The sequence below is a fragment of the Micropterus dolomieu genome, linkage group LG18 (genome assembly GCF_021292245.1).
Source record: "Micropterus dolomieu isolate WLL.071019.BEF.003 ecotype Adirondacks linkage group LG18, ASM2129224v1, whole genome shotgun sequence".
NCBI lineage: Eukaryota > Metazoa > Chordata > Actinopteri > Centrarchiformes > Centrarchidae > Micropterus > Micropterus dolomieu.
In genome coordinates this window covers 8,532,000-8,558,007 of record NC_060167.1, presented here as the reverse complement: position 1 = coordinate 8,558,007, position 26,008 = coordinate 8,532,000, and the positions used below count along the sequence as shown (strand labels likewise).

At 39.1% G+C, this 26,008-nt stretch overlaps 1 protein-coding gene across 2 annotated transcripts; it reads right to left on the bottom strand.

Moving 5' to 3' along the window:
* Positions 1-320: 320 nt before the first annotated feature.
* Positions 321-25,296, bottom strand: pxk (PX domain containing serine/threonine kinase). 2 transcript variants are annotated; one of them, XM_046076135.1, is made up of 18 exons: positions 25,012-25,296; positions 21,691-21,741; positions 21,492-21,539; positions 19,530-19,716; positions 18,884-18,961; positions 18,045-18,118; positions 17,349-17,423; positions 16,588-16,692; positions 15,813-15,914; positions 15,543-15,704; positions 15,020-15,137; positions 14,786-14,864; positions 14,610-14,658; positions 14,417-14,494; positions 13,011-13,097; positions 12,692-12,755; positions 9,717-9,776; positions 321-5,428 (listed from the first exon to the last, which is right to left on the bottom strand). In XM_046076135.1, the coding sequence occupies exons 1-18, from the start codon at positions 25,111-25,113 to the stop codon at positions 5,232-5,234; spliced, it is 1,716 nt and encodes a 571-aa protein (XP_045932091.1). In that variant the 5' UTR covers positions 25,114-25,296; the 3' UTR covers positions 321-5,231. The 2 variants fall into 2 exon arrangements, with proteins under 2 accessions (XP_045932091.1, XP_045932092.1); XM_046076136.1 differs by lacking the exon at positions 321-5,428 and adding an exon at positions 8,931-8,959 and having other exon boundaries at positions 25,012-25,295.
* Positions 25,297-26,008: the final 712 nt, after the last annotated feature.

Sequence of the window (26,008 nt, the reverse complement as noted above, 5' to 3'; positions counted from 1 at the left end):
AAGTTCCAGCATCAGCAAACAAACTTTCAGACTAAGCAGATTTATATATAACCCTGGTTTTCATAGTCCAGTATGGAAGACTTAAAATGCCAGCATATTAAAACTAATCAAATGAAGAAATATAGTGAAGTCCTATTTATTTATGCATTTACTGTTTCATAATTAAATAGAAAACATACTAAAATAATTTTGCCTTTTGTCTGTCATAAATGAATTAATTGATTTTTCATACCACATTAAAATCCAATCACAGCACTGAAAACAATGTGAGGAGGTGCATCCATTTCGTTTTTACATTAATAAAGAAATGCATATTAGAATGCGTGTTATATTTCAATTTATTTCTTTGATGTATTTTTATTTAGGACACTTTGAATCTTCCTTAGTTTTAAGGTTTGCAATAGACACTGTTTACTCTCATGTGTCCTCAATCATTTTTAATCAAATGTACATTTGGTTGATACAGTTATCATTTCATCACAGCAGGCATCCTGTGTTTCATAGAGATGAGGAGGATCATTCTGCAGCTGCATTGAATGTTTAAGAGATTGATGTATCTGTAAGCGTAAATGTCCAGTAGATTGAAGAGTTGTTTTTCATACATGTAATCCAATGCTTTCTCTAGGAATTTATTTTGCAAATTGTTTTCATAAACATAAACCTGGACTTATCTTCCACCCCTAATGGGTAAAGTGCTGCAGAGAAAATTTTCTGATACAATTTAATGATCATTCAAGACATGAAGGCCATCACACTGGACCGGATTGCACTGAATAAAAAAAACTAATGATTTCAGCATAGAGCAGCCATTTAAAACGAACGCTCTGTGTGCTAAAACATGGATTGTTGTGATCAGTCATCAGATTCACAACAAAATCTGCTCCAATCGCAGCTCTGTTCGCCACATAGGTTAAGACTTTAGCACACAGTATGTCAGGTATCACAGGTGAGTGGGATTAATGTAAAATTTGAAGAAATTAGAACTGAGAGACAGTGAAATAAAGAAAATTCACCGAGCAGATCAGTCATTCTGTCAATCCAATTATGGCTGCTTCCACTTTTGCTTCTGTTGAGGTTTACAAAAAGTAGATCCTGGTGGCCTTGTGGTCTCTCTATCATACCCACTTTCAAAAGAATAATTCAACAATTTGGGAAATATGTTTATTCGCTTTAGGGCAAAGAGTTAGATGAGAATATTGATACCACTCTCATTTCTGTCTGTTAAATCTAAGGCTGCAGCCAACAGTCAGCAACAGTCTGCTTATCAGCACCTCTCAGACATGACATTTGTTTAATCTGTACAAAAATTAGTCATCAGAAGTGCTGGTAGATAAATTCTGACTGAGCTAGGCTAGCTGTTTCCCCCCGGTTTTCAGGCTTTATTCCAAGCTAAGCTAATGCGCTGCTGGCTTTAGCCACACGCTCAATGGACAGACTGATCTCATGTTACACTCCTACAAAGCGAGTAAGTGGGTTTCCCAAAATGTAGAACTGTTCGTTTAAGCCATCAGATTAAATCCCTCTCATAATAAAACATTGTGGAAGCTAAAGACCAGTACATTTTTGAGATTGAAAGTTCATTACCTGCAAACTGACAAAACAAACTCACAAAAAGGTCCATTTAGTAGGTGTTCTGGAGCTTTCGACTGTCTCACACCATCTCCCCCAGAAGAGTTGCCCAGTTGTCGTTGAATATTCTCCACCATGAATGAGAAGTCTTTAACAAGCTCAGAAAATTTTTATTTGAATGTATAACTCCATGACAACTGGGCAAAACTCAGTCTACTGAAGATGATCACGTGAAAGACGGAAGATCTACTTTAGGACAATTGGAGTCGCATCTGAATGACTCAACCCTCCCAAGAATTTTACAGATTTAATCCCACTTTAACTTTCAGGACTCAATTTTGTTTTGCAGTCATACCACATAGCTTGTTTTTATGTTAAAACCGGTAGTCGATTAATTGATTCTGATTAGTCGTTTTAAGTAACTTTTTAAGCAAAACTGCCAAACATGCTCTGGTTTCATCATACCCAATGTGAGGATTTGCTGCTTTACTCAGATTTATGTCTTTGGTAACTGAATATTTTGGAGTTTTGAATTGTTGGTTGGACAAAACAAGACATATCAAGACATCACCTTGGGTTCTAAAAAACTGTGATGGACATTTTTCACTATTTTCTGTAAGTTTTAGACAAAAAGATATTATATAAAATAATAATTACTAACTTATTTAGCAACATTGCTCCGATCTGCCCAAACTGCCAATAACCACATAATAACATCCTGTGTGCTAAAGCGTAAATATTTTTGTCAGACAGAGCTTTATATTGTCATATATAATATTTTAAACAAAAAAAACATTCAGATATCCACATCAGGCACAAGGATCCATATGGCACAATAAAATAAAAGAATGTCAGCACTGTGACGACAACAAACATTAAAATACAACAGATTTAAAACAGAAGCAAACACTTAAAAATAACAGGAATCATCACAACAAGGGTCTGAAATTAACCCTTAGCTTGTATTTAGACCTTTATCCAAAAGGTATTACTCATTTCCTTCTTTACAGGCTGCAAAAAACTTCAGGTAATTTCTAGTGAACTTGCTGCAGAGAGATCCATTTACTTGCCTACATTCATTATTTTATTTTATGTAAGTTACATTATACCAAACTTGTGAGCAAGGACTGTATTACAATCACTCCTTGATGCGTTTATAGACACTCAAAGATGTAATCTGATCAGTGAATCAGGATCAAGTCCAGTTTGGGTCATTTGTTGTATCTTGAAAAGTAGCTGTACAGTCGATTACAACTAGTACAGCGATTGTTTGATACAGTTCCCGCAAGCAACATTAAATTACAACATGAAGATTAAGCAACGTTGACAAAATCTAAAAGTTGACCATGATGGATTTTCTCTCTGTAGCAACTTTCAAGTCTCTGCATTTGTTTTTCAGAGAAATAACAAAAAACAACTGCTGCCAGGACTGAAGGAAAACTAAAAACATATTGAATATGATTTGAAGTTAATTAAAATGCAAAAGCATTAGTATGGATTTTGCATCTGGAATAATAAGTGCAAAGAAACAAAAGAATCAGAATCTTACATGTTAATGTTTTTTTTTAATCTTCTGCCACAGTAGCCAGTAGATTTTTTTATTTTGGATTAATTTCAGACCCTAAATACAATCCATGTTGCTCTGATCTGGGACAGTACAGATGTCTGACCAGTATCTCTTACAGGCTTTCACACCAAAAGTGCAAGTTTGACATCGCGTACAGCAAAGCCATTATTTCCAAGGGAGAGAAGCTGCATTAGCCATAGTGGCACGCCCTACACTTATTTTCTGCCACGGTTAGCAGCCAAAGTCCGACTAAACTGAACTTGAACAACACACGTCCTATGGTTTTGTCTTGTTGACGTGAGGCAGAAGTTACAGTATGAAGGCGATAATTTCACTGCTGAAAAAGTAACATTTTGTGCATCTCTGAATTCCAGCAGTTTTGTAATCTTTCTCTGCAGTCCTTCAGGGACTTGAGTGAAAAAGGATGAGGATACCACGTAAGACACTTTATATTGTCATTGTTTACATCCCATTAAGTCAAGCTTTAGTGATGTTTAAGTCACATGCTTCGTGTACGTCATGATTTACTTATTAGATCTGTTTACATTGCACTTTATCGTTTTGTTTTTATCTATACAACAACTTTTCCACCTCAGCCAAGTGTAAACTTTTCCCAAGTTTTTATTTTTGCCGTTTCCACCAGATTTTTTATGAGCAAAAAACTGCTGGATGGAAACACATTTAACATTGAGCACACTTGTAGCATCTTGGTTAGCTGCTTTGTAGGATTATGTGCTGCTCTTCAATTTGCGCTCTATCTTGTGCAAACTATTCGCTCTTGCATGTGTGGTCCGAAACAGCCATTATGTTGTTAAGAATGAATATACAACTGACCAATCAGGACGCCTCATGCTTACAGAGCTGAACAGAATAAAGTGGAGTCTGGACTGAAGGATTCAGATATTTGTTTATGAGAAGAACACAGCAGAGGTTTCATATCTCACTGCCAGAATCTCTAACTGATTAACTAATTGCACAAAATTAATCAAATGAATCTCCCCCTCTGGTTCAGACCAAACAATACCAACCGCAGGTGTGATCACACCATGACTGTGGTCAAGGTTTGTGTAGTTTCAGACACACTGCAACAAACATCCCTCTTATCAAGTCATTTTTGTCTGTAAAATAAATCTGCAAGTTCGGTAAGAATTTTTAACTTGTTTCAAAAAGGAAATCAACTTATACATTAATCTTTTGTCTATTTTTTTTTTTTAAGGTCAAGTATTTTTATTTTTTTGTCTTGCTTCTAATGCAGCAACCTGCATTGTTTTTCTTGTTTCATGATGCAGATACATTTCTAGAAAATTCTAAAACTTAGAAGTTTTATTGTAGTAAAATATTTTGCACTTCAATGAGAAAAAGTATGTTTTTGGGACTCACAGACAGAAATGACTTGATGATGGAGACTGTTTGCAGTGTAGCTCTAATGATTTTCTGGAATTGTTCTTCGTCACTGACGTCCTGCAGTGAAACAGTCTCAGTAGAGCCTGGAGGCTACATATGTCAAAGAGGGAAAGCTTGACTTGGTGCCAGTTTCTCTGGTGCTCCGGGATCAGGACTAGTCCAGCGCCATGACCGTTTCAGAGTACTAATGTTAAGAGTTTTGGATCCAAACCTTCATCATCTAGCGGGATGAAGCGTCCACAGTGGCTGCAAAAGTTCAAATTCCAAATCCACCACTTTTACAAGCCTGAAGAGCTGAAAAGAAGCCCGTTGGCTGCCGGCTGAAGCAGCAGATCAACCAGAAAAGCTCACCAGACTCAGACTGAGTTGACCAACTCTTAGCAGTCAGAGAACACAAACCTTCAGGTGCCTTGGATTATCCAGAGTTTTTTTATGGGCAGACTGAGGTGGCCATTCTTCCCAGTCCGTCCTGTACTCTCTGTAACCACAGCAATAGATTTAAAAAATGTAAAAGCAGACATGGCAATAAAAACTAAAATGGTACTTGGATTTTTTTTGTTAGTGATTTGTTTTCACATCTCAGGGAGCGACAACATGAACCAGTCCAGACCACAGTGCAGAACGAGCGGGCCGGTCTTGATGCCACAGTGACGGTTTGCTGGTCGAGGACAAGTTGTGGTGATGAGCGGGGTCAGATGATGGGTTTACTGCGGTCGGTGGTCTCGGCCTTTTTCAGTTTACCCTTACTGAAGGTCTGAATGGAGCTCAGCAAGGCGTTGCGACCTCCTCCCGCTCCGTCAGAGGAGGAGGACAGAGGAGGAGGACAGGAGGAAGAGGACAGCGTAGGAGGAGGAGGTGGTGGTGGAGGGGGAGGAGCAGTCTGGGCTCCTGGATAAATCGGAGAAGAATGAAAGGAAGGAGTGTGAGAGAACAACAAGACCAGCTTCTAGTGACATTCAGTTTCCGCTGGGAGCTGGCTGCACAAAGACACGTTAAACTAGTCTACAGATTCACACCAGACATAGTTTTACTCTAAGTTACTTTCACTTCAGTGTTTGAACAGTCTTAAAGAAGACGGGAAAAAGTGTCAACCAATAGAGGCACTAAATATCACAGCAGCTCGTTGGCTGAAGTGTTGCTTTCAGTTATATCACTATCTATCTCTAACTATATATAACTATCTCTCTGTCAGTAGTCTTACTAGAGACTAGTACACTGATTAAAAAAACAAATTCTGTACTATTTTCTAATAAGGCATCCTTTATAAAAGGGTTTTAACTAATAGCTTAATTAATTAATAGTTAATAGATCATTTACTTTATAGATCAGTTACAAGCCATTAATAAGAACCACTTTTGGGAAGTCAGTGCAAGTTAACAAGTCATCTGCAGTTATAAATCTTAATAAGTTATTACTAAATTGATTTTGGACCAAATGGTCTGTAACTCTTTTCAAGAAGGGAAGTGATGCACTGATCCATAGGAGTTTGGTTTTTTTGTAGCTAAAATGCAACATGTGATGCTGGAGGAGGATAACCTAAGGATCAGCAACCCAAACCTGTATTTGTTTACATTTTAAAAATTTATTAAAAGTATCCTGTTTCATCTATTAGCAGTTTTTTTCCCCTCACTGGATTAACAAAGATAGTCAAGAAAACTTAAAAACAGGACGATTCTCAGGCAAGTTCTGCTGTCTTTTTTCTAGATTTCTAAGTGGCTATATTCACGCTTATACGTGATGATCTTTACCTCACGTCTCTCCTGCTCACCCCAGGAGGCACACTTCAAAGTTTGAAAAACTCTTGTGATTTAAGGCTTATAACTGTATTATAAAGCATTAGTGAAATGTTTATTAACCATTATAAAAGCTATTAGTTACAACCTATAAACCCTTTATTAAAGGCTGATGTAATAAAAAGTGGTCACATTAGTTTCATTAAAAATTGTTAATCGTGTGCTCTGTGGATTTTGGAGAGTAACAAGGTTTATCTTTGTGAAACCAGCTCCTGCATCCGTGTCCAGGCTGAACTCAATCCACCATCAGTTTTAACCTGTCAGTTTAAGTACTTAAAAGTTATTGTACTACTGTCAAATGTTGCACAGTACCAAGTAAAAGGTTGGATATCCAGCCCTATTTAAGAATTTTTAATATAGTTAAAAAATTTCCATGGAGTTTCAAAAAGCTCACCCTCTAACTTCACCTCACCATCAGCTGCACGGCACATGTGGACTTGCTTTATCAGAAGCACAATGATCAACAGAGTGAACTGATGGGGAATTGAACCTGAACCTGGTAAATCTCTTTCAGTTGTGCCATTTTGCATCCCAACCTGAACGAAACCCAGTGATCATAGGCAGAGAAGCAAACCGAGCTCTAACATGGAGGTAAAGCAGAGGCCAAAAGCGGCAACTTGAGTCAACGGACTCCACCTTTTGTCTGACCACACAGTGAATTATCTTCAACGTAATGTAAGGACATCAGTCAGTCTAACAGATGGCAACCAAACCTGGAGGCGTTTTAAATTTAACAACTCCAGAACCACTAACGCCTGCAGTGGTGATGAATTATTTCCAGGATGGCAGTGGAACAAACTGACTTTCATTACATTTTGCAGCCACAGTGACCTTCAGTATTTCTCCACTCCACTTCTCCTCTGTGATCAGATGTGTAAGATCAAAGCCCAGCTGTGTCCACATTACACAAATAAAATGTGAAATCTGTGCTCAGATCCGTGATCACATGCTGTTATACATGCCGATCATGACAAACTGTACTTTTGACAGTTTGTCGTATTAGCCAGCGGTAAAGAAATGCAGCATTAGCAACATTTATGTGTAGGAGTTCATTTGTAGGCAAATAATAATAATAATAATAATCCTTATTTGTAGAGCACTTTTCAAAAACAAATAACGTTGTAACAAATAACAAATAATGTTGCTAAGGTTATATATTTTGCAAGACTATAATGCCAATAAGCAATATGCATAGTAGGCTGTAAGAATACAAAAGCAACCCAGTCACATACCTAAACAAAATAAATGCATGTACAATTTGAAAGAGAAAATCTGACTGACATTTCCAGTCCTATCCAAACACATAAAAAAATAAAAATAATTATGAATTTGCATGACTGCAGCTTGTTATTCCATGATTTCATAGTTAACAGTGGGGAAATTAACAACTGTGTGTACTATCTGACTATAAGAGCAATTAAAGTCTGATTTATTTCTGCTTAAACTGTTGGTTGTTACAGAATCAAATTATCTTTGTTTCAAAGCCGCAGTTTTCCTGCTGTCATAGCGAGGTTGTGAGGATCTGTCTTTCCTGTGGAAGTTTCTGCTTGTTTTCTTTGTGCACCAGGTACAGTGTCTGTCACAAAAATGATTCAGTTTTTTGTCGAAACAGACTGCGACACCCCGTCCCAAACACAAGCAGACAAAACAAACAAAAAACAGAGACAGAAACAGACATGCAACAACCGACTGACCAGGCAGACAGACAACAGAGAGATCACAATCTCCAATGAGAAGAGGGGGTCTGAATCGGGGAGGGGTTGGACTTTCTGTGAGGTTGGACATCATTGCAGATTGTGAGGTTTTTATAAAGATGTTCGTACACCCTGTTCCAAGCAAGCAGCGACTTGTTGATGAAGAGGAGAAGCTTTTTCACTTCATGCCTCTTTCCACTGACAGATTTCTACTTTCAGCCTGCTTACTTTCAAGAAGAATTTCATCTGATTAGCCATCTTCAAGCAGTCTAAAGCAATGTTGGGCATCTTCCATACTGGCAATTTAAGACTGAGATGGTTGAATGAGGAAGTAGAAGTGTCAACATTACGTAGTTTGTCTACGAGATTGCACTGACAAGTTTATTTTTTACACTGTCAAGTGTCCCATGCAGTACGTTTCTTGTAACAGACATGATACACAATTAGAAGTAGGAAACAACAACAACAAAAAAAATCTAAAGGTCTGTATAAGATTTACATTGTGTTATTGGCTGATATTGTTATCTGATTTTTTAAAATCACAAATTTGTGTCCAGTATCCAGTGGTCCACTGGTCAAGCTATAATGTGGATGTGTTGTGTGCATACTACTGACAGCAAAACCTCCTTACACAAGTTCTACATTTTTATGCATCTGGAAATCACTAACTGAAAATGTACAGACCAGAAGAACACAGGGTTTTAGTTACAGAAAGCTCTCATTTTAACCTGTGCTTCTGTCTGCATTGGATCCGTATAGGCTAGTGATCTTTTCAAGTCTCGATCTAAGCCTAGAAAGATTTCCGTGGCCAGGAGCTTGCTGGGAAGCCAGGGTGCGCAACAGCTTTAAAAACCACCAGAGACCTTCGTTATTATCATCGACATTATAAATCTTTTACTTTACCCAACGACACGTTCAGAATGGAGCATGCTCTTTGGTGGAGACGGCACAAGAAGGAGAGAGAGAGGGAGATGACAGTTATCTGTTCAGTGGACCAATCACCATTTACACAGTATCACCAGGACAAAGAGGAGAGAAGAAGAGGGAGGGTAGGAAACTGATGGCACTTTTGTGTCAGCATGTTGAGAAAACTTAAAGGTCTTAAGTCTGGTGAGATTCTGTATTTATCTTAAATATCGCATGAAAAAGACCAAAACCAACAAAGAATTAGCCGTACTATCAAGAACTGTCTGTGTATTCATCTGTGGTTTTGGTCTCACCATGGGATTTGTTGTCAATAAAAAACTTTATTTCCAGACTTAAACTTAAAATATAAAATCACACATCAGTGTTTCCCATCCTGCATCCAGCTAGCTAGAGACACAACAAAGTGAATAAGACACACTACTATGGCAGAGACAGATACCTGTCTGAAAACCAGGTAATCACATGACGAGAGAAGAGGCGAAGAGACAGACAGAGACAGACAGGTCAAGTCAAAAAATTAGTCTTCATAATCACACATGCTCATTTCAGATTAAAACTGAGGGCAGAAATTCAGGGTTAATGATAAAGGATATGAGACACACCACAGCCATTGCAGGTGTTCACCACAAGGGGGTGCTACACCGCCTGTCCAGCACTTTCCCAAACAGAGGGACAGACACACGGGTGGGAGGACAGAGAAACAGAGGGGGGGACAGACAGTTGAACAGACAGATAAAAGGACGGAGAGACAGACAAGCATACCTATGGTCGATGGGGGGGTGGGGGAGGAGGGGCACGTGGGAGGGGAACTGGCTCCAGAACCTGAAGACAGACAGAAAAATAGTCTCCATCAGTAACTATCTTAATAAAAAACACCCCCACCATAACTGAATATGTAAAATAGCACCATGTAGAGTTTTTGATGACCAGCAGTTCTATGGAACAATGTTGTTAAGAGTGGGCCCCCATTTTCTCCTGATGCGATAGTTAGACAGTCTTTATCGTAACAGCAGGGACATTTGTTTTCACAATCTGCACGTGTTTATGTCCCCCTGTGCTGTCAAAGCCAAGCATGCAAAGTCCTACTGATGGTTTCACACTGTTCCACTGAAATACAGTTGGTAATGTACCGAGAAATGTAGCAACGACTAGTAACTACTACTAGATTTTTAGCAGACATGGATGTTAACAATGTAGGTGTTGTACTCTTTGCAAGTTTTATGAGGAAGGAAATACATTCACCACATTTACTAGGCCTTGGGGCAATGTTTTTAGACTAAATGTAAAGAGAAACTTTGTTTACAAAAAACCTTTAACCTACGGACAAAGCGTCAATGTGACAGACAGCGGATAGCTAGTCTACAATTAGGCTTGAACACATTGTACAGATTAGGGGGGGGGGAGAAATAATCGATTCTTAGATGTATCACGATGCGGACGTGGACGATTATGAATCGATTAACAAATTTCTAATAATCGATTATAAAATGTTAATTAATAACGTAATGTTGACGGAACACATTTACAAATGGTTCAGAACACAGCAGCACGTCTGGTTTTTGATCAGCCCAAAAGGACTCATGTCACTCCATTACTCAGTGACCTCCACTGGCTCCCCGTGGGCCTCCAGAATAAGATTCAAGTCACTAATGCTGGCATACAGATTGACTACTGGGTCTGCACCCATCTACCTAAACTCCATAATACAAACTTACGTTCCTTCTCGGCCGCTACGCTCCTCCAATGAAATCCGCTTGGCTCTGCCATCCCTTCACACAAAGCAATCCCTGTTCCGGCTGTTCTCATCTGTGACACCAGGATGGTGGAACGAGCTACCACAAACCATCAGAGCAGGGGCGTCAAGAAGCTCTTGAAAACTCATCTCTTCTGAGAACACTTCCTCTTATAACACCTCTAACTCCTAACCTCTAACTTTTTTGTTTTGATTGCACTTTGTTAACCCTTACTTCCTTCCCCTAGGTATTTACCCCGTTGATGTGATATGAACTATGCTGCTCTTACTAGTATGTATTGTCAGTTGTAGATCTGTATTTGATGCTCTGTTGATACTTTTATGTTGTTCCTCATATGTAAGTCGCTTTGGATAAAAGCGTCTGCCAGATGAGTAAATGGAAACGGAACGCAAAAGGCGGAACTCGCGGAAGTGCAGCGCCCGGAGCGTCTGTAGAGCGCACACAACAGCCTGTATTCCACACACCACCGCTGAATAAGCACCCTACAAAAATGTCACACAATCATTAATATCAGTGCGCAAGTAATGATTTTAACTCGCAAACTGCGAGCATCGTAGCACTCAGACAGACAGTTAGCGGAGAATTAGCAGTAAGTTTCAGTCAGGTAACTTAGTGAACGTGCAGCGTAGGCAAGAAAGGGCGTAGGTCACAGTGTTTCCGTTAATAAAAGTCTGTAGTTTCCTTGTGGAAAAGTGAAGTGTTAGCTAGTGTTGTAGTACTCGAGACCGGTCTTGGTCTTAAGACCCCGGTATTTTTGATGGTCTTGGTCTCGTCTTGAACTTCACCGCATTTGTATTCGGTCTCGTCTCGGACTTTGGGAACTCGGGATTTTATTTCAAGACCATAACTTTGGTAATATCAATAAATTGCTTTTGCGTTGTCTGATTTGTTAACATCCTAATTGTGATTGGAAGTAAAACATATTGTTTCATATATAACCGATAAGGACTGTCACCCCTCCCTGCGATGCTTACGTTGATTTCAGCTCTTAGTGTTTGTATGTGGGTGCTTTAATGGGAAAGTGGATCTTTCGGATCACTTTAAGAAGTACATATGATTTCGTTCCAGATTTTATTGCATGCCATGTAATTCAGGGAACTGGTCTTGGTCTTGACTTGGTCTCGCTCTCCCTCGGTCTTGATCTCGACTGCTCTCAGCATCTTGGTCATCTTGGTCTTGTCTCGGTCTCGGAAAACTCTGGTCTTGACTTGGTCTCGGTTTGCGCTGACTTAACACTACTGTTAGCGCTAGCTAACATCTCCCCTGTAACAAGGGCTTGCTCTCTGTCCCCCACACCAGACTTCAGGGGACAGAGCCTTCCGCGTCAAAGCCCCCAACCTCTGGATCTCATCCCCACAGAGATCCCAAATGCTCCCTGTCTGGACACTTTCAAAAATCTACTTAAAACCCAACTCTTTACACCAAGGCATTAAATCCTGGATGACTTTTTTATGTTCTGTCACTGTAACTATGTGTAAAGCGTCCGTGGGTCTGTAACGTTAGCTAAATTAGTAACGAAGTAATATTAATTATCAGCTGTATGTCATTAATAACTAACCTACTAGTCAAGGGTTGAAAACATCAGGTAGAAGCTAAGACTAAACTGGTGTACAGCTCTGTCCTGTATACTGTACATCCTGATAATTGTTTGTTAATTGGTTGTTAATGAAATGAGGGACCATGGGGCTGAGGTTAATAAAGTAAATTGGGGATGCAAACTGTACCTTTTAAGCTAATTAGGAGATGTTTCTTTTGGAATTTAACGTGCAAATTAAATGCTTAGTAATTATCCAGGGATCTTGTATAGAAAATGCATTAAGATGCATCGATAATCATTTTATAATCGAATCACAGCCCTCTGAATCGTAATCGAATCAAATCGTGAGATTCCCACTCCTAGTACAGATGGTAAACATACTAGCACAACAACAAGCTAACTAATACTGTATTTGTGTGGGTGACTTATTAACAGCAGTGACTTACCAGAGTTATTGTTGTTTCTGACAGAGACATCTTCTTCATTTTCATAAGCCGACTGTCTGGACTTCTGCAAAGACAAAATAACAGCACTGTTTTAGACTTTGCTGTAACGTTACTTCACTATAGATAACATTAATAATTTTTCTAACATTTCCTTCCAGTGAAGGTCAAAGACTTGCTGGTACAGTTACTTTTGAGCTGTAGTTGTTAAATGCTTTCAGAATAGTCTTAAAGCGAAATTGACAAGCGACCAGCCAAGATGTTTGTTTATGTTGACGTTCTGATGTCTTTGTATTGTTGTGTGTGGGAGACTGTCGCCTACCTTCCTCGCCATCATCTTCCTCCTCTTCTTTTCCTCCTCTGAGCCGTGATGAGACTGAGCTCTGGTCAGCCTCCTGTGCTGGTGGAGCTTCAATTAAACATTAATACACAACATTAATAAACTCTTTTCAAACAGCAAACGTCATATTTACAAGCTACAAGATGCATTATGCAACTTTTCAAAAACCTGCACTGAAAAGTGCTAACGTCACTCAAGAAAAAAGATGTGATGTCCCCACAGAAAAGTCAGCTCAGACACACCTGCATAAGAAATAACTGAATGTGCGTCTTTCTCACAAAAACACCTCATCATTTCCATTTTAGCTGATTTTGCACTTAAGTGGTGATTATTCCCAAATGACTGCGTTTTTGGGAGGCAGTTGCCTGCTTTGGCAAGTTGGTAATCCAGCCTGGAGTTTGGGTTTGTCTGCTTCTAGAAACAGAAAATACTAATATGGTCAAGGGGTGGAAGAGGAAAGTGTAAAGGTTCCCATTCATTTCTATGTGGCGCATAATCAAAACTAATTCACATTCGAAATCTTGAAGCTCTCCAGACAGTTTGAGGAAAAGAGTGAGACGGAAATATTGCTTGTTTATATTCTTGTTTTATAAGTGCGTGGTGACATAATACAAGCTGCAGAGAAGATGCTGTTTTGCTGCAGTGAGTATAAAAGAACAGAGACCGAGATCAATTCAAGTAAAATGTTTGATAAAATAATCTATAACTTAGTGGACTGCTGCTGTTAGTCAGCTAGCAATGGTATCTCCTGTACTTAATGTTTGCAAAGACGCTTGCGTTTTTTCCTGTCCTGTATGCTTTTTGCCTGAAAACGCAAGTAAATTTCAACATCTGAAAACCGCCCTACCTGCCCCTTAGAGACAAAACCACCTTAAGATGACTGTGATAGGCTGAGACACCTTATTCAATCAAGCATTCCTGTCCCCACATACAGTATCTCATTAATGAATCTGAGATTTTTACCACAAAGACATTACAACATATGAAAGTAGCTGCTCAGGGTCAAATTGCATTTACTTTGAATTTCTAGAGAAAAGATTTGCAGTTTCACTGCTATCAGTTCCTGCAGTCAGCATCCAGAGGCCATAACACACATTATTTTAAGCATAGCTTAAAATAATTCCATGTTGATGTTAGCACTGAGTTTGCAACATGATAAAGGTTGTGGGAAACTATGTTGCATGTTTTTTCCCCTCCACTATATCCAGCTAAAAGCAAGCCAGCAGCAAGAATTACGTCCACCTTAAAGAGAAGGTCACTGGTTTGAAAGATATAGATCTGGGAAAAACTGTTGATGTACCCTTGAAGAAGGGACATGACTCCCAAATGTCTGCAGAGGAGCTGCTCAGTGGTATAAAAAAATATTTAAAATGACAGTAGTGACGCACCACTCTTTGCTCCTCCAGCAGCCTCTTCTCCAGACTCTCCTTTGCCGTCTTCAGCGCCTCTTTTAGCCTGCTGGGAACCTGGAGCAGGGAAGGGAGATTCAGATATTTAAAATTTTGAGAGTAAATATTCTGAAGCAAACCCTCTACGTGCTTGGCCAAACTCTCAGTAGTGATATCAAACTGAGCCTCTCACCTTGATGTGGAGTTTTTCTGAGTGTTGGAGATAGACGTCACTGAACAGCCTGCAAAACACAAAAAGATGACGTTCTGGTTCCTGCACATGTCTTACTTTAAATTCCAGACATTGTTTTTGTCACTGTTCTGTCATTTACAACAACAACACAAAGACTGACAATATGGTGAACTCACGGTGTCTGCATGAGCTCCGACACTGTTGGCATCCCGCTCTTACAGGCTTCTGTGGACAGAATGGACTGCAACACTGACACTGAACACACGCAAACAAAACAAAAATAAATCAACAGACACATTGGGACATTTCAGTAAACTTGATGTTTCAAGACCAGATGTCAGAAGACACATGACAGCATCTTTATGTGTACATATTAATCTGTGTTTGTATGTGTGTATAAATATACTGACCCACAGCGGTGTAGGGGATAGCAGGGTACTGATCGACAGGGACGCTGTCTGGCGGTCGGCCGTACGTCATCTCGTACAGTAAATATCCAAAGCAGAAGACGTCGATTCTGTCTGTGGACTGCAGATACACACTCATATGCGATACACTTTTAAAATAACAAAATATGTTGGTTCATTTACAGATCACAAGGCACACGTAGAATCTGTAGGAAGATGTTCACAGCAACACAAGCTAACCTTTCCAAAAATATTATTTTTCTACTTTTTTACTCTCAGCTTCAGAGACATAATTTTATTATCGCACTCATTACTCCGGCCAGTAAAAGCCTGTGCTAATTAAATACATTTTCATGTAATCTAATTATTTAAGAACACAGATCCAAGTATAAATAAAAAAATAGATAGCATGCTTGTGAATCCTTTATTTTTTTTTTTTATTTTGAAAACTTTGATGGAAAGAATCAGTTTAAGTTTTCTAAAACAAAAATCCTCTATTATCTAATCTAACTCAGTGTTTACGTACGTTGATCTTCCTGAGGTGGGTGAAGGCGGGTCGCAGCACTGAGGGAACTCCCAGCATGCCGTTCTCTATGTCCATCAGTCGACACACACCATCATCAACAATTATGTTGGATGCATGCAAGTGACCGAAAAATACACCGCCATCATGGAGCAGCTTCAGGCCCTGAACACACACACACACACACGCTGTGAAACACTTTGTGGTGTGTGTGTGTGGTTTATTTCTTTGATTGTGTTTTTTCTGTGTGTGTTTGTGTGTGTGTGTACATACCTCCAGGATCTGACGGCCGTAGAGTTTAATCTGCTGCAGTTCGAGGCCCTGACTCTTCTTCGGGTTACAATACTTCTTGAGGTAACTCTCTCTGGGCTTCACCTGGAGAGAGGGAGGAGAGAGAGTAAACAGTTTTCACTGGAACAACTTTCTACCAAAGAATTAGTTTAGATTTTTGGTTTATCCAGAGTTACAGAGACACTGTTCGGGAAAGTTGAAGTATTTCAATCCTGTAAAGCAGCACAAATTTAATTCCATTCACCTACATTGTAGTGAGTAGAGATATCTCAAAACCTGGACAACCTCAAATCTCTCAGATATCTTACAATCAAAACTATGAGATTGGAAAGATATGACTATATGGAAAAAAAACATTTACAGATTAGATTCAAGGTTGAATCTGATATGTGTGGACTCTGTAGTTTGTCATACTGGACTTCCCTTCAGGTCATAATAAACCCAGAAATCCTTCATGTTAGTGGACATACACCAAACAAACAAAATCTAAGTACACATCAAATAAATACTTCCCGAAGATGGTTTCTGTCATTTTAGGTAGTTCTAATCACACTATGTTCAAGTGTTAATTTTAAATAAAAAGTATTTTTTATGTTATGCTATAAAAAGTGGTTTCACATAATGATTGACAGCTGAGCCCTGCTTGCAACTGAGTCGGCTGGGTGTATCGGCGACTCCCTTTTCAGCCATCCAACAAGCACTCAGGTCGAAGCATACAGATGCCTTTACTCCACCCACCCACACCCACAAACTGTACCTTATAGATGTGATCTCTCAGAGAGCCTCTCTCACTGAACGGTCGGATGAGCAGAGCTGAAGACTCACTGGTGCTGGAGAATAACAGCGGATAGAGATATGGAGTCTGGAGAGGAAGAGGAGGAAGACTTACTTGCATAACATCGATTAATTACAATTACATGTATCTCTGCTAGGTGTGTGTCTGTTTTCTTAATATTTATCAATATTCAATATATTCAATATTTAAACTGAAATCAAAATAGTTGTAAGATTAATTCCACTGGAGTCAAAAGCTGAGATGGCCAATTAAACCAGTTAGCTTTGGCAGGAGTTTTTATTTGCATCATGACTGGATTTGGCTACTGCCTCATTTAGTAATGGGGGATTGCGACCTGAATGACCTGGCAAACGTTGCTTCATTTATTAATTCATTTATTACTAAAAAAATCAGTGAACTGAATGAATGAATGTCCTTTTAGCTATAACTGCGTTCAGCTGTGTCTCACCACCTGGCTTTAAGCTTTCAGTTGACAGCTTTCTGTGGATTTAGCTGTCTAGACGACAGTTTGTGTGCAACAGTATTATGGTGAGTTCTACAGTCCAAAGATTACCGAACAAGAAATTCCATCTTTCTATGACATAATACTTTTTATATGTTAAAAAAGAAGCTAAAACTTCAGATTCTGGTCTTAACTTTTGACCAAATATGTAGTTACTGTGTTTTGGATTTGTAATGCAGTGCTAACCACACACGCACGCACGCACGCTGTCTATACGTACAGAGAGGCTTGTAAGCAGCTTCATAGCTGACTGCAGGTCTTTGTCTGACAGGAACTTGTCAGGACCCAGGTCCACCTACAACACACCGACAAACAGAATAGTTATTTGTTATTTTCGATTTTCTTCGGAAAAACATGAGTTGCCTAAATGTGATTTAAGTTGTGCACTTCTGGAAATATCGTTCAATAATCAGGTTTAATTCTTAAGTGCATTTCAAGGCTCTAAATGAATTCCTGTTTTCTGTTTCCAGTTCAGCAAACATCCACAGTAACAAAATGAGAAAAAAACAAAAACAAATCCCATCAGTCAGCTAAAAAGGGTGAAATATTTTAGTCTATTTCTCTGTCCACATTTGTTGCTTCAGACTGGACACTACTTTCACATCAGTTAATTACATTTGATTGAATTTATAATAACCTAAATTGAATCTGCCCTTGACTGTGGGAAATCACTCTGTAAGGGTTTGTTCCTGGAAACTCTGCCAGAGAGAAAGAGGAAACATTTGGCATGGACTTGTCTTTCTCCTTTACAAGTTTCTCTCTGCTAAGAGAGAGACACGAGTTCCTTCAGTTACAGGAGGTGAAATGTGATTTATATTTGCAAAATGCTTCATTTTCAAAGGTCCAGAGGAGAAGCTACGGCATCCGACATGCTCTGTTAGCTCTTGTCATGTGTACTGAGTTCTACTGTACTCACCCAACTGAGCAGATACTTCTCCTTGGGTTGCTCTTTGTTTTTAATTAAAAAATATTTCTTCCTGATCCTCCAACCTGAAAAACAAACATGTCATATGTCACTTCTTTTGTAACTATGCCAATAAAACACATTATTCCTCTTGACAAATAAAAGTTCCATTCACGAGCAATGAAATGCACTGTTGCTAAATAAATACACTAAAAGATTTTGCTGCTACAGCCCTATGACCAGTAATTTAAGGTAGCTAATGTTAGCAAACTTAGCATGGCAGTTAAATGCTGAACAGTAACTAGTTGAAACAGTATTTTATCATTTACTATCACCTCATAATTTAGGCTGTTCACTTCAGCAAAAGTTACATAGCCTCGCTTTAAAATTTACTGCGAAGCTTATTTCTTTGAAAATGAACAAACCAACTCGGACCATTGCATTGGCTTAATGATGATTAATGATGACAGCAGCTGGATGAAAGTTTGACAGAGTAAATGCAGGTTTTACAACAAGCTCATCTTAAATGGAGAACTGAAAAAAGTGGTTGTCACTCACTGTGAGAGACATGCCTCTAATCATTTGATCATAAATCAATACTCAGTGTCAGCTGTCCTATATGAATATCTTTGGGTTTTGAACTGCTAGTTGCCAGGAAAATGTGATGAACATTGGATTGATCAAGAATATAACTGGCATAGTAAATCGATAATGTAAACAATTGTGAGTTGTAGCTTTAATAATGAGTATACATACACAACAAAGCCAATGTAAGCATTAGCACTGCATACAGTTCTCATGTTAACAAGTTAGCAATTTTCAGTCAGGTTGGTTCAGATCAAGAGTCTTACCGATGTCTCTGAGAGGCTCCAGGACCTCCCACTTTGGGTCCGACCTGAAGAACATGGACACCTGCTGCAGGGCGATCTCTGACACAGACAGACAGACAACACTTTAATAAAATCAAAAAGCAGGAAAATGTATTTTCTTTTTGGAGAAAAGAGAGAGTTAACAGTGCTTTCAAACGATGATGTCCATGTTGACTGGGCATTTCTATCCATGTGTCACCAAACACTACCGATTGCTGCTGTCCATCTGCCCATACCCCATCATGTAATAGTTTATTTTAACTTTATTACATTTTTCAGATACTACGCATATTAAACAAAGTTTTTATTAATCATGTATTTATGGGTCTACAAAACACGCTGAATCCAAGGCACAATATTCCCAACGTGGTCTCTTTAAATACTACAGGTGCTTGAATCTCTAACTATGCATTAGTTAGTATTTTATAAACTCATCTTTTGAATGTAAATCTGCAAAGCAAATACCACCGTGCCGTGCAGTTAGTAAAAAATGTAGTATAAAATTACATCTGTAGAAGTAGTAAAAAAATGTCAAAAAAATGTACTTAAGTACAGTACTTGATGTTACTTTACACCTCTGAATGAGAGAAACTGAAAATAATCTCTCAGTGAAGATGAGGAAACACACCTGTGTAGTTGGCAGAGTAGTTGTTGGGATCCAGGAACTTCTTGACAGTCAGGGAGCTGGAAAGCATGGGATGCTGGGTGATTGAATCCAGATAGGCCTGCAGTCCTCTCTGCCTCTCTGCTATAAACTCCCTGTCCATGTTTCCAATTAGCTTCTTGGGAGGAAGTGGGAGACTGATGCCACACACCTGAAGAGAGAACTCATGCTTTGTATGCGTTTTGTGTTTGTTTTATTATTGTCATTAAATGTTTTTTCCTTTATGCACTACCGTCCTTTTCTGTACGTTTCAACAATGTATTTACAAAGAAAGTTCCAGAAACTGAAAAAACAACAGCAGGTTTCCGACAACTCTGCTGCGTGTCAGATATAGATAATGGTCTGACAAGAGGTCGGGGTCAGTGAGAGACCCCAAAAGGAAATGAGCAGGCGAAACCTCAGCAGAAAATCTGCTAACTTCCTGTTATCCAGGAATGATGTGACCTGACCATAGGATAAGTCACAACCAGAACAATCTGACATACACCCCAAACTCAGATCCACTCCACACTGGTACAACGCTATTGTAGGAGAAAAAGTGGTCAAGGAACCACATAGCTTCACTTCCCAAGACTGGATCAACCTCATCACACCACAGTGCCACCGGTGTGGTGTTAGACTAATTACCCTCCGATAGGAAGCGTGCCCGTGGCATCCTTTCAGTGTAGATTTCACTGTACATTATTACGCTTCGATTTCTCCTAAGTAGATGAAAAATAGCAATGTGTGGATTATTTATTGTTTTAGTATTGTGGTTTTATCAATGAGGTTTTGCAAAGTAACACATCAAATAAATGCTTTTATTCTCCTGTAGCTGAACTTTGTATTATTTATTGGGTGACGCTTTACAAATACAGAACACAAAATTGTGAGTAGTTACTAAAGAGTGAGCGAGGAACGAATCAGGAACGACCTGATAATTAATTAATTGTTAATAAGTAGTTCCTGAATATCTCAGGATCAAGGACCTCATTGAGGATAATGTTGAGTTACTGGAGAACAGACTGAGCGACACTATATGAATCAATCACTACATACTGATTAGTTCATTAATATCTATACATTTATCATAGTGACCACTGTCTTCATGAGTAGTTCCTGATTAACTCTGAATCAGCCACTGAGGCATTAGTTACCGTTTTTGTGCTCCCCCGTGGTCAGTATGTAGATTCAAAGATATATCTGAACTAATCATTATGTAATGATAGCTTACTATACTATCTCTGTTCTCTAGTAACTCTCCATTATCATTTATACGGTCCTCATTTGGACTATATTGTTACTTTGGCAGTTCCATTGATGAAAGATTTGCTAGAGATTCATAGGACGCTATACACTCACAGAACCAGCAGAGGCTGGTGGGAAATCGATGACACAACAGCAAAGCCCTGAGCATGTCATAACGAACGGGCACCGAGGTTTCCAAAACAGGAAGGAGATTGGCTAAGACGAAGCTGGTGGTGTGTGGAAGTGGGTGTTTGCGTGTGACTACAAGACTTATAAACTTACATTTTAAGTTGGAACCAATTAAATTATACTTTGCTACTGCCCATTTTTCAAAGCAGATCACTATAAATTTTATAGAGTTATCTCTACCAGGTTCTGGAAAAAACTACGTATGAAAGCCATTGTGGTACTCGCAATATCCTTACTGCTGACCTTTATGGGAATGTCAGAGCACATGGACGCTAGTCATCTACAGGGCAGTGCCGCCAATTACTAATATCTCTTTTCTGTATGAAACATTGATAGCTTTAATGCTTGGTTGTGAAAAGTTTGTAGTTTCATCCTTCAACAGCAGCTTGAATTCATGCCAGTCACTAAGGATCTCAAAGCACTGCTGAAGGACGACACACTTCTCTGCTTGTCCATCAGTGTGCATTAAAACCCTGAGCGCTGTGTGTGACTGAGAGGTGTGAAACTCACCATCAGACTGGCGTTGAGAACATCAAAGTCACTGTAACGCCGAATCACCTGCAACAAACACACACACACACGTTATTGAGAGAACAGCTGTGATTGGTCAATTCATCTCCTGACACGTCCTTCAGTCAGTATTTCTGCCAAACAAACAAACTGATTGGCCCTGCCGAGTTCCACCTGAGGTTGTGATGAGTGTATTTACCTGCCAGCTATTCTCTGAAGACACGCCCCTCTGGACTCGGATGATGTACTCCTGAGAGATAAGAGAAAACATAAATATTATACATTCTTATGATTTAAAATAAATTAAATGTAGTGAAAAGGGTGGAGTGAGGTTTTAACAGCTGTCACACTCTGTGTTGTCAGACAGTCAGCTGTGAGCTTTTTGAGAATACAATCATTAGAAAAAGTTGTAATTTTAGAAAACTTATATCATAATTTAATTAGAAATAAAGTCATAGTTTTCCTGGGAAAACATGTGTAATATTATTGATATAAAGCTGTAATTTTACCCGCCAAAAAACGTCTTTACAGCGGGAAAAAAAATTAATATTAATGATAATAATTTTAGTATCAGTAATATAGTATTATAGTAATTATAAAAGTAATTTTCCAAACACTCACATTTTGCTGTTTTAATTAACAAACTGAAATCCCTTCACTAATGTTAAGGTTCATTTAGATCATTAACACAAGAGTGGGGCAAAAAAAAAGAAGTTTGTTCTGAGGTTGGTGCCAGTACAAAAGCCACGTTGAGCCTAAATCAAAAGGGTTCACATTTCGGGTGTGTTCACTTTTCCTTTCATTTCCAAATAAGTGGTTTGGATAACACTGTTTGGTAGAGGATCTGTCTGATCATGTCACCATGTTCACGGATATCTGCGATGAAGCTGCTGAGTAACATGTTTTCATAACTGACAGGAACGATGGACATAATTATGAAAACAAGAACCATGGTGTAAACACGGACTTTTCCTTTAAACTGATCCTCTCAGAGACTAATTACTGCTGACAGACTCTGGTTTCTGCTGTAATCCTGCATTCATTCATGTGTGCTAAGCAGCTTCACAAACAGCCTGGACTCTGGATGTAAACAGCTGAGATCCTGACATCACTTCTTGTCTAGCGTCTGTATTGCAGCATTAAAAACAAACTAGTTTTTCCAGAGCAACAGAGTCTGTTTTGTTTCTCCTTTATACATAATATCCACCCTCTCTTCTGATGTCATCTTTCCAACTCTCTAGCTGTGATCTTTGCCATCTAAAAGCGTCCTCAATGTTCAGTTCTCTCCGCCTCTTTATATTGTCTTGTGTATCTTTTATTTATTGTCTTAATGGCTTACATAAAGACCTTTTTGTGGCAAGGTGCTATACAAATAAACTTGCCTTCTGACCATTCTCAACAGCCCTCCACATGACCTGACCCTGCGACAGCCTAAAACAGAAATATTAAACAATAGTAATAGGTACTGGATCGGTCTTCACTAGTAGTGACTTTATTAAGTAGTTCTGGTGATCTGCAATACAAACAGTTTCAGCAACAGCGTCATATAATTTAGTGTTTCTGCTTCATTCATTCAGTCATGGCAAGCTGCAGACATTAATCCCCAGCCTCGTGTTACATAAGATATAAATGATCTTAATGAGTCCCAAACAGTGAGCTTAACAGATTTAATGTTTGGGAAAATAACAGCACTGGCATAAGCAGAGTTGAATTATTGGAATTGAGATTAAAATAAAAAGATGAATCAGCGTATTCCTATTAAATCAACTATATTACATTTTCTTTTGAATTTGCTATCCATACCTAGACAAATTCAGATAGAGGGTGTCTAAGGTGTTGCACATATCGTAAAGCCCTTAGACAGAAATTTGTGATATTAAATTAAAATGACTTGACAAATGAAGTGGACCTCAAAAATATACTGTGGAACAAGGTTATTATCCAGTACTGGATTTTTTGTATTTTGTGTTATTAGAAACGTCACAACGAAAAGACCATGTTAGTTCAATACAAGCAATAATGTTGCCGCAGCTGGTATCAACATTATCTTTAATTTATTTTCTAGAGAAACATGGAGAGACGACATTGCCCTCCTCCTACCATGTGTGGAGTCCATGGGAATTTCTTTTCTTCAAGTCAATTACTTGTAATAGGTGAGTAGCAGGAAATGACTAGTCCCTGAGACAAGAAGCAGTGTTATAGTGTATAAAGGCCTGTCCTTACATAACATTCATTATTTTGGAGTTGCTTACATATTGAGATATTCTGGAAAGTCATCTGACATACTTGGCATCATCAAATCTGCAATATTTTTTTTTGAATTACAGGAAAGTTGCTGTTTTGGTTTGTTTTCTGACTAATAAAGCAAAAAAACAGTTCAGTGTTGAAATGCTAAAAAAAATAGAGGCATGTAATGGTTTCATAGAAATACATAAACATATAAATCTAATAATTAACTTACATCCATCAGAACAAGTTTGTCATGTAAGGTTATGGTTCTGTTGTTGCAACAACACTAGCAATGGTGGGATGCCTGACATTAGCTTAGCATGCTAACTGGCTAGCTCAGCTGATCCCAACCGAACTGTCAACAAACCCACCACAGACGCGTCCATTATCGGACAAAGGGCAGGCGACCTGCTTTATTTTATTTGCCTACAACAACTGCTAGTCATTGGCAGTCACGTTGGTTAAATAAGTTTACTATACACGCGAGCTCAGAGTGCACATTTTAGTACAAAGCGATTTTTTTGTAACAAGATAAAAAAAAACATATGATTCGGCTGAAATAACATACAAAAAGTACACACTTGTTTTACTGAAATATCAAGGTCTTAAAATAATGTTTGTAGAAAGCGGTCAACGGGGGCGCATAATAAAAAATAACATTACGCATTTTACGACAGGTATTTGGTGGAGCGGATGTATGCCGAATGACCACTATAAATTAAAGACTGCCCTACATCTTGTTGTATATAATCTTACTCGGTATTAAAATAAATCACTAAGACGCACAACTTTTAAATATAATTCGCTATCATGGCACAATTGACAGACTGTCCTAGGGGCTTTACGGGTATAGTTTCGACCCGTCAGTGTCAATGCCCAGCTCCAAATCCTTTTAGATCAGCAGTTTGGTGAGATTCAGGAAATTGCTTAATCAGTGACAGCGCTTCAGTTCAGAGCCAGGGTCAGCGGTCTGCCATGGAGTCACTTTAATGCGTTGCATCATGTTAGAAAGAGACCGATTCACTGGGACGAAAGTTATGTTTATGTTTTTTTTTAACAAACTACTCAATTTACATGAAAGGGGACTAAATGAAGCGTCTACATCTGTGTCCGATAATGGAACTCTTGACGCAGCGATGGACTTAAACGCCCCCTTTAACCTTAAATCAACTTGTTTTTTTTTACAAACACCAGCACCCGAGGAGTCTGTCTGCCCGCAGTGCACCCGCAGATGGTGATTTAACAGTTATTTTTTACGGTTAAGTGAGGTTTATGTCCAGTAAACACTCACCGTGTGGGACTGCAGGTTCTGGCTGGCTTCAATCACCGCAGTCAGGGGAACGGTGTCGTCCAGCAGCAGCTTGCCGGGGGACGGCTTCTCCAGGAAAGACATCCCGGAGGATTGACGGTGAAAGTCCGGTGTGAGCGCTCGTCTGTCACCGACTGAAGCCGCGGGAGGAAACACGCTGGGGAGAAAACCCGCTGAGCGGAGGAGGAACACAAACAACCCGAGAGGAGCGGACTAGCTGTTAGCTTACCGTAACTAGGAAGCGCTGTTCCGATCAGACGTCATCAGGCTGCTTCGTCGTCACGATTGGACATTAGGTAAACCACGTGAGAGCACGTCACCGCCACCTGCTGGTCTGGATGTGGAATTAAAAACTAAAACTATTGGCCCCATAGATTCTATGAGGGAAAAAACATATAATAAAACGAGGTCAAGAAAATCCTTCAAGTTAAAAAAAAAAAAATTATATAAAAGAACTAAAAGTAAATACTGTGCACCACTCTGCAAGATTATCAATTTCCTCCTGGTCTCATCATTGTTTGAAATCCAGCTGGTGGTGTCGTCCGGAAACTTCACTGGAGTTCTTTCCGTGTCGGGGAATGCAGTTGTTTAAAAGAGATTAAAATTGCTGTTTCTAAGGTCAAAAACAATCTTTCAAGTTCAAACAGAAATAAATATTAAAAATAAAATAAATATTCATAATGTTGTGCTCACTCTTCTCCAGCTTAACACTGGAATTCTGACTTTTCCCCCCCACTACAGGTGCTGTCTTGATGAGGACTTCAGGGTCTGAGAGCATCCAGGTCAACCAAAAAACAGTTGAACTATTGTTCAAAGTCGCAAGAGTTGAATACTTGAATGTGTTAAGACTAGGGGCCACTAAACATGTGCCAACTAAAATCGTGTAGTGTGAACTGGACACCACAGTAAGGTGGCAGGGGTAAACACAGAGGCAATGAAAGTGAACTGAACTGAGAAACACAGCTGAACTGTGACAGCA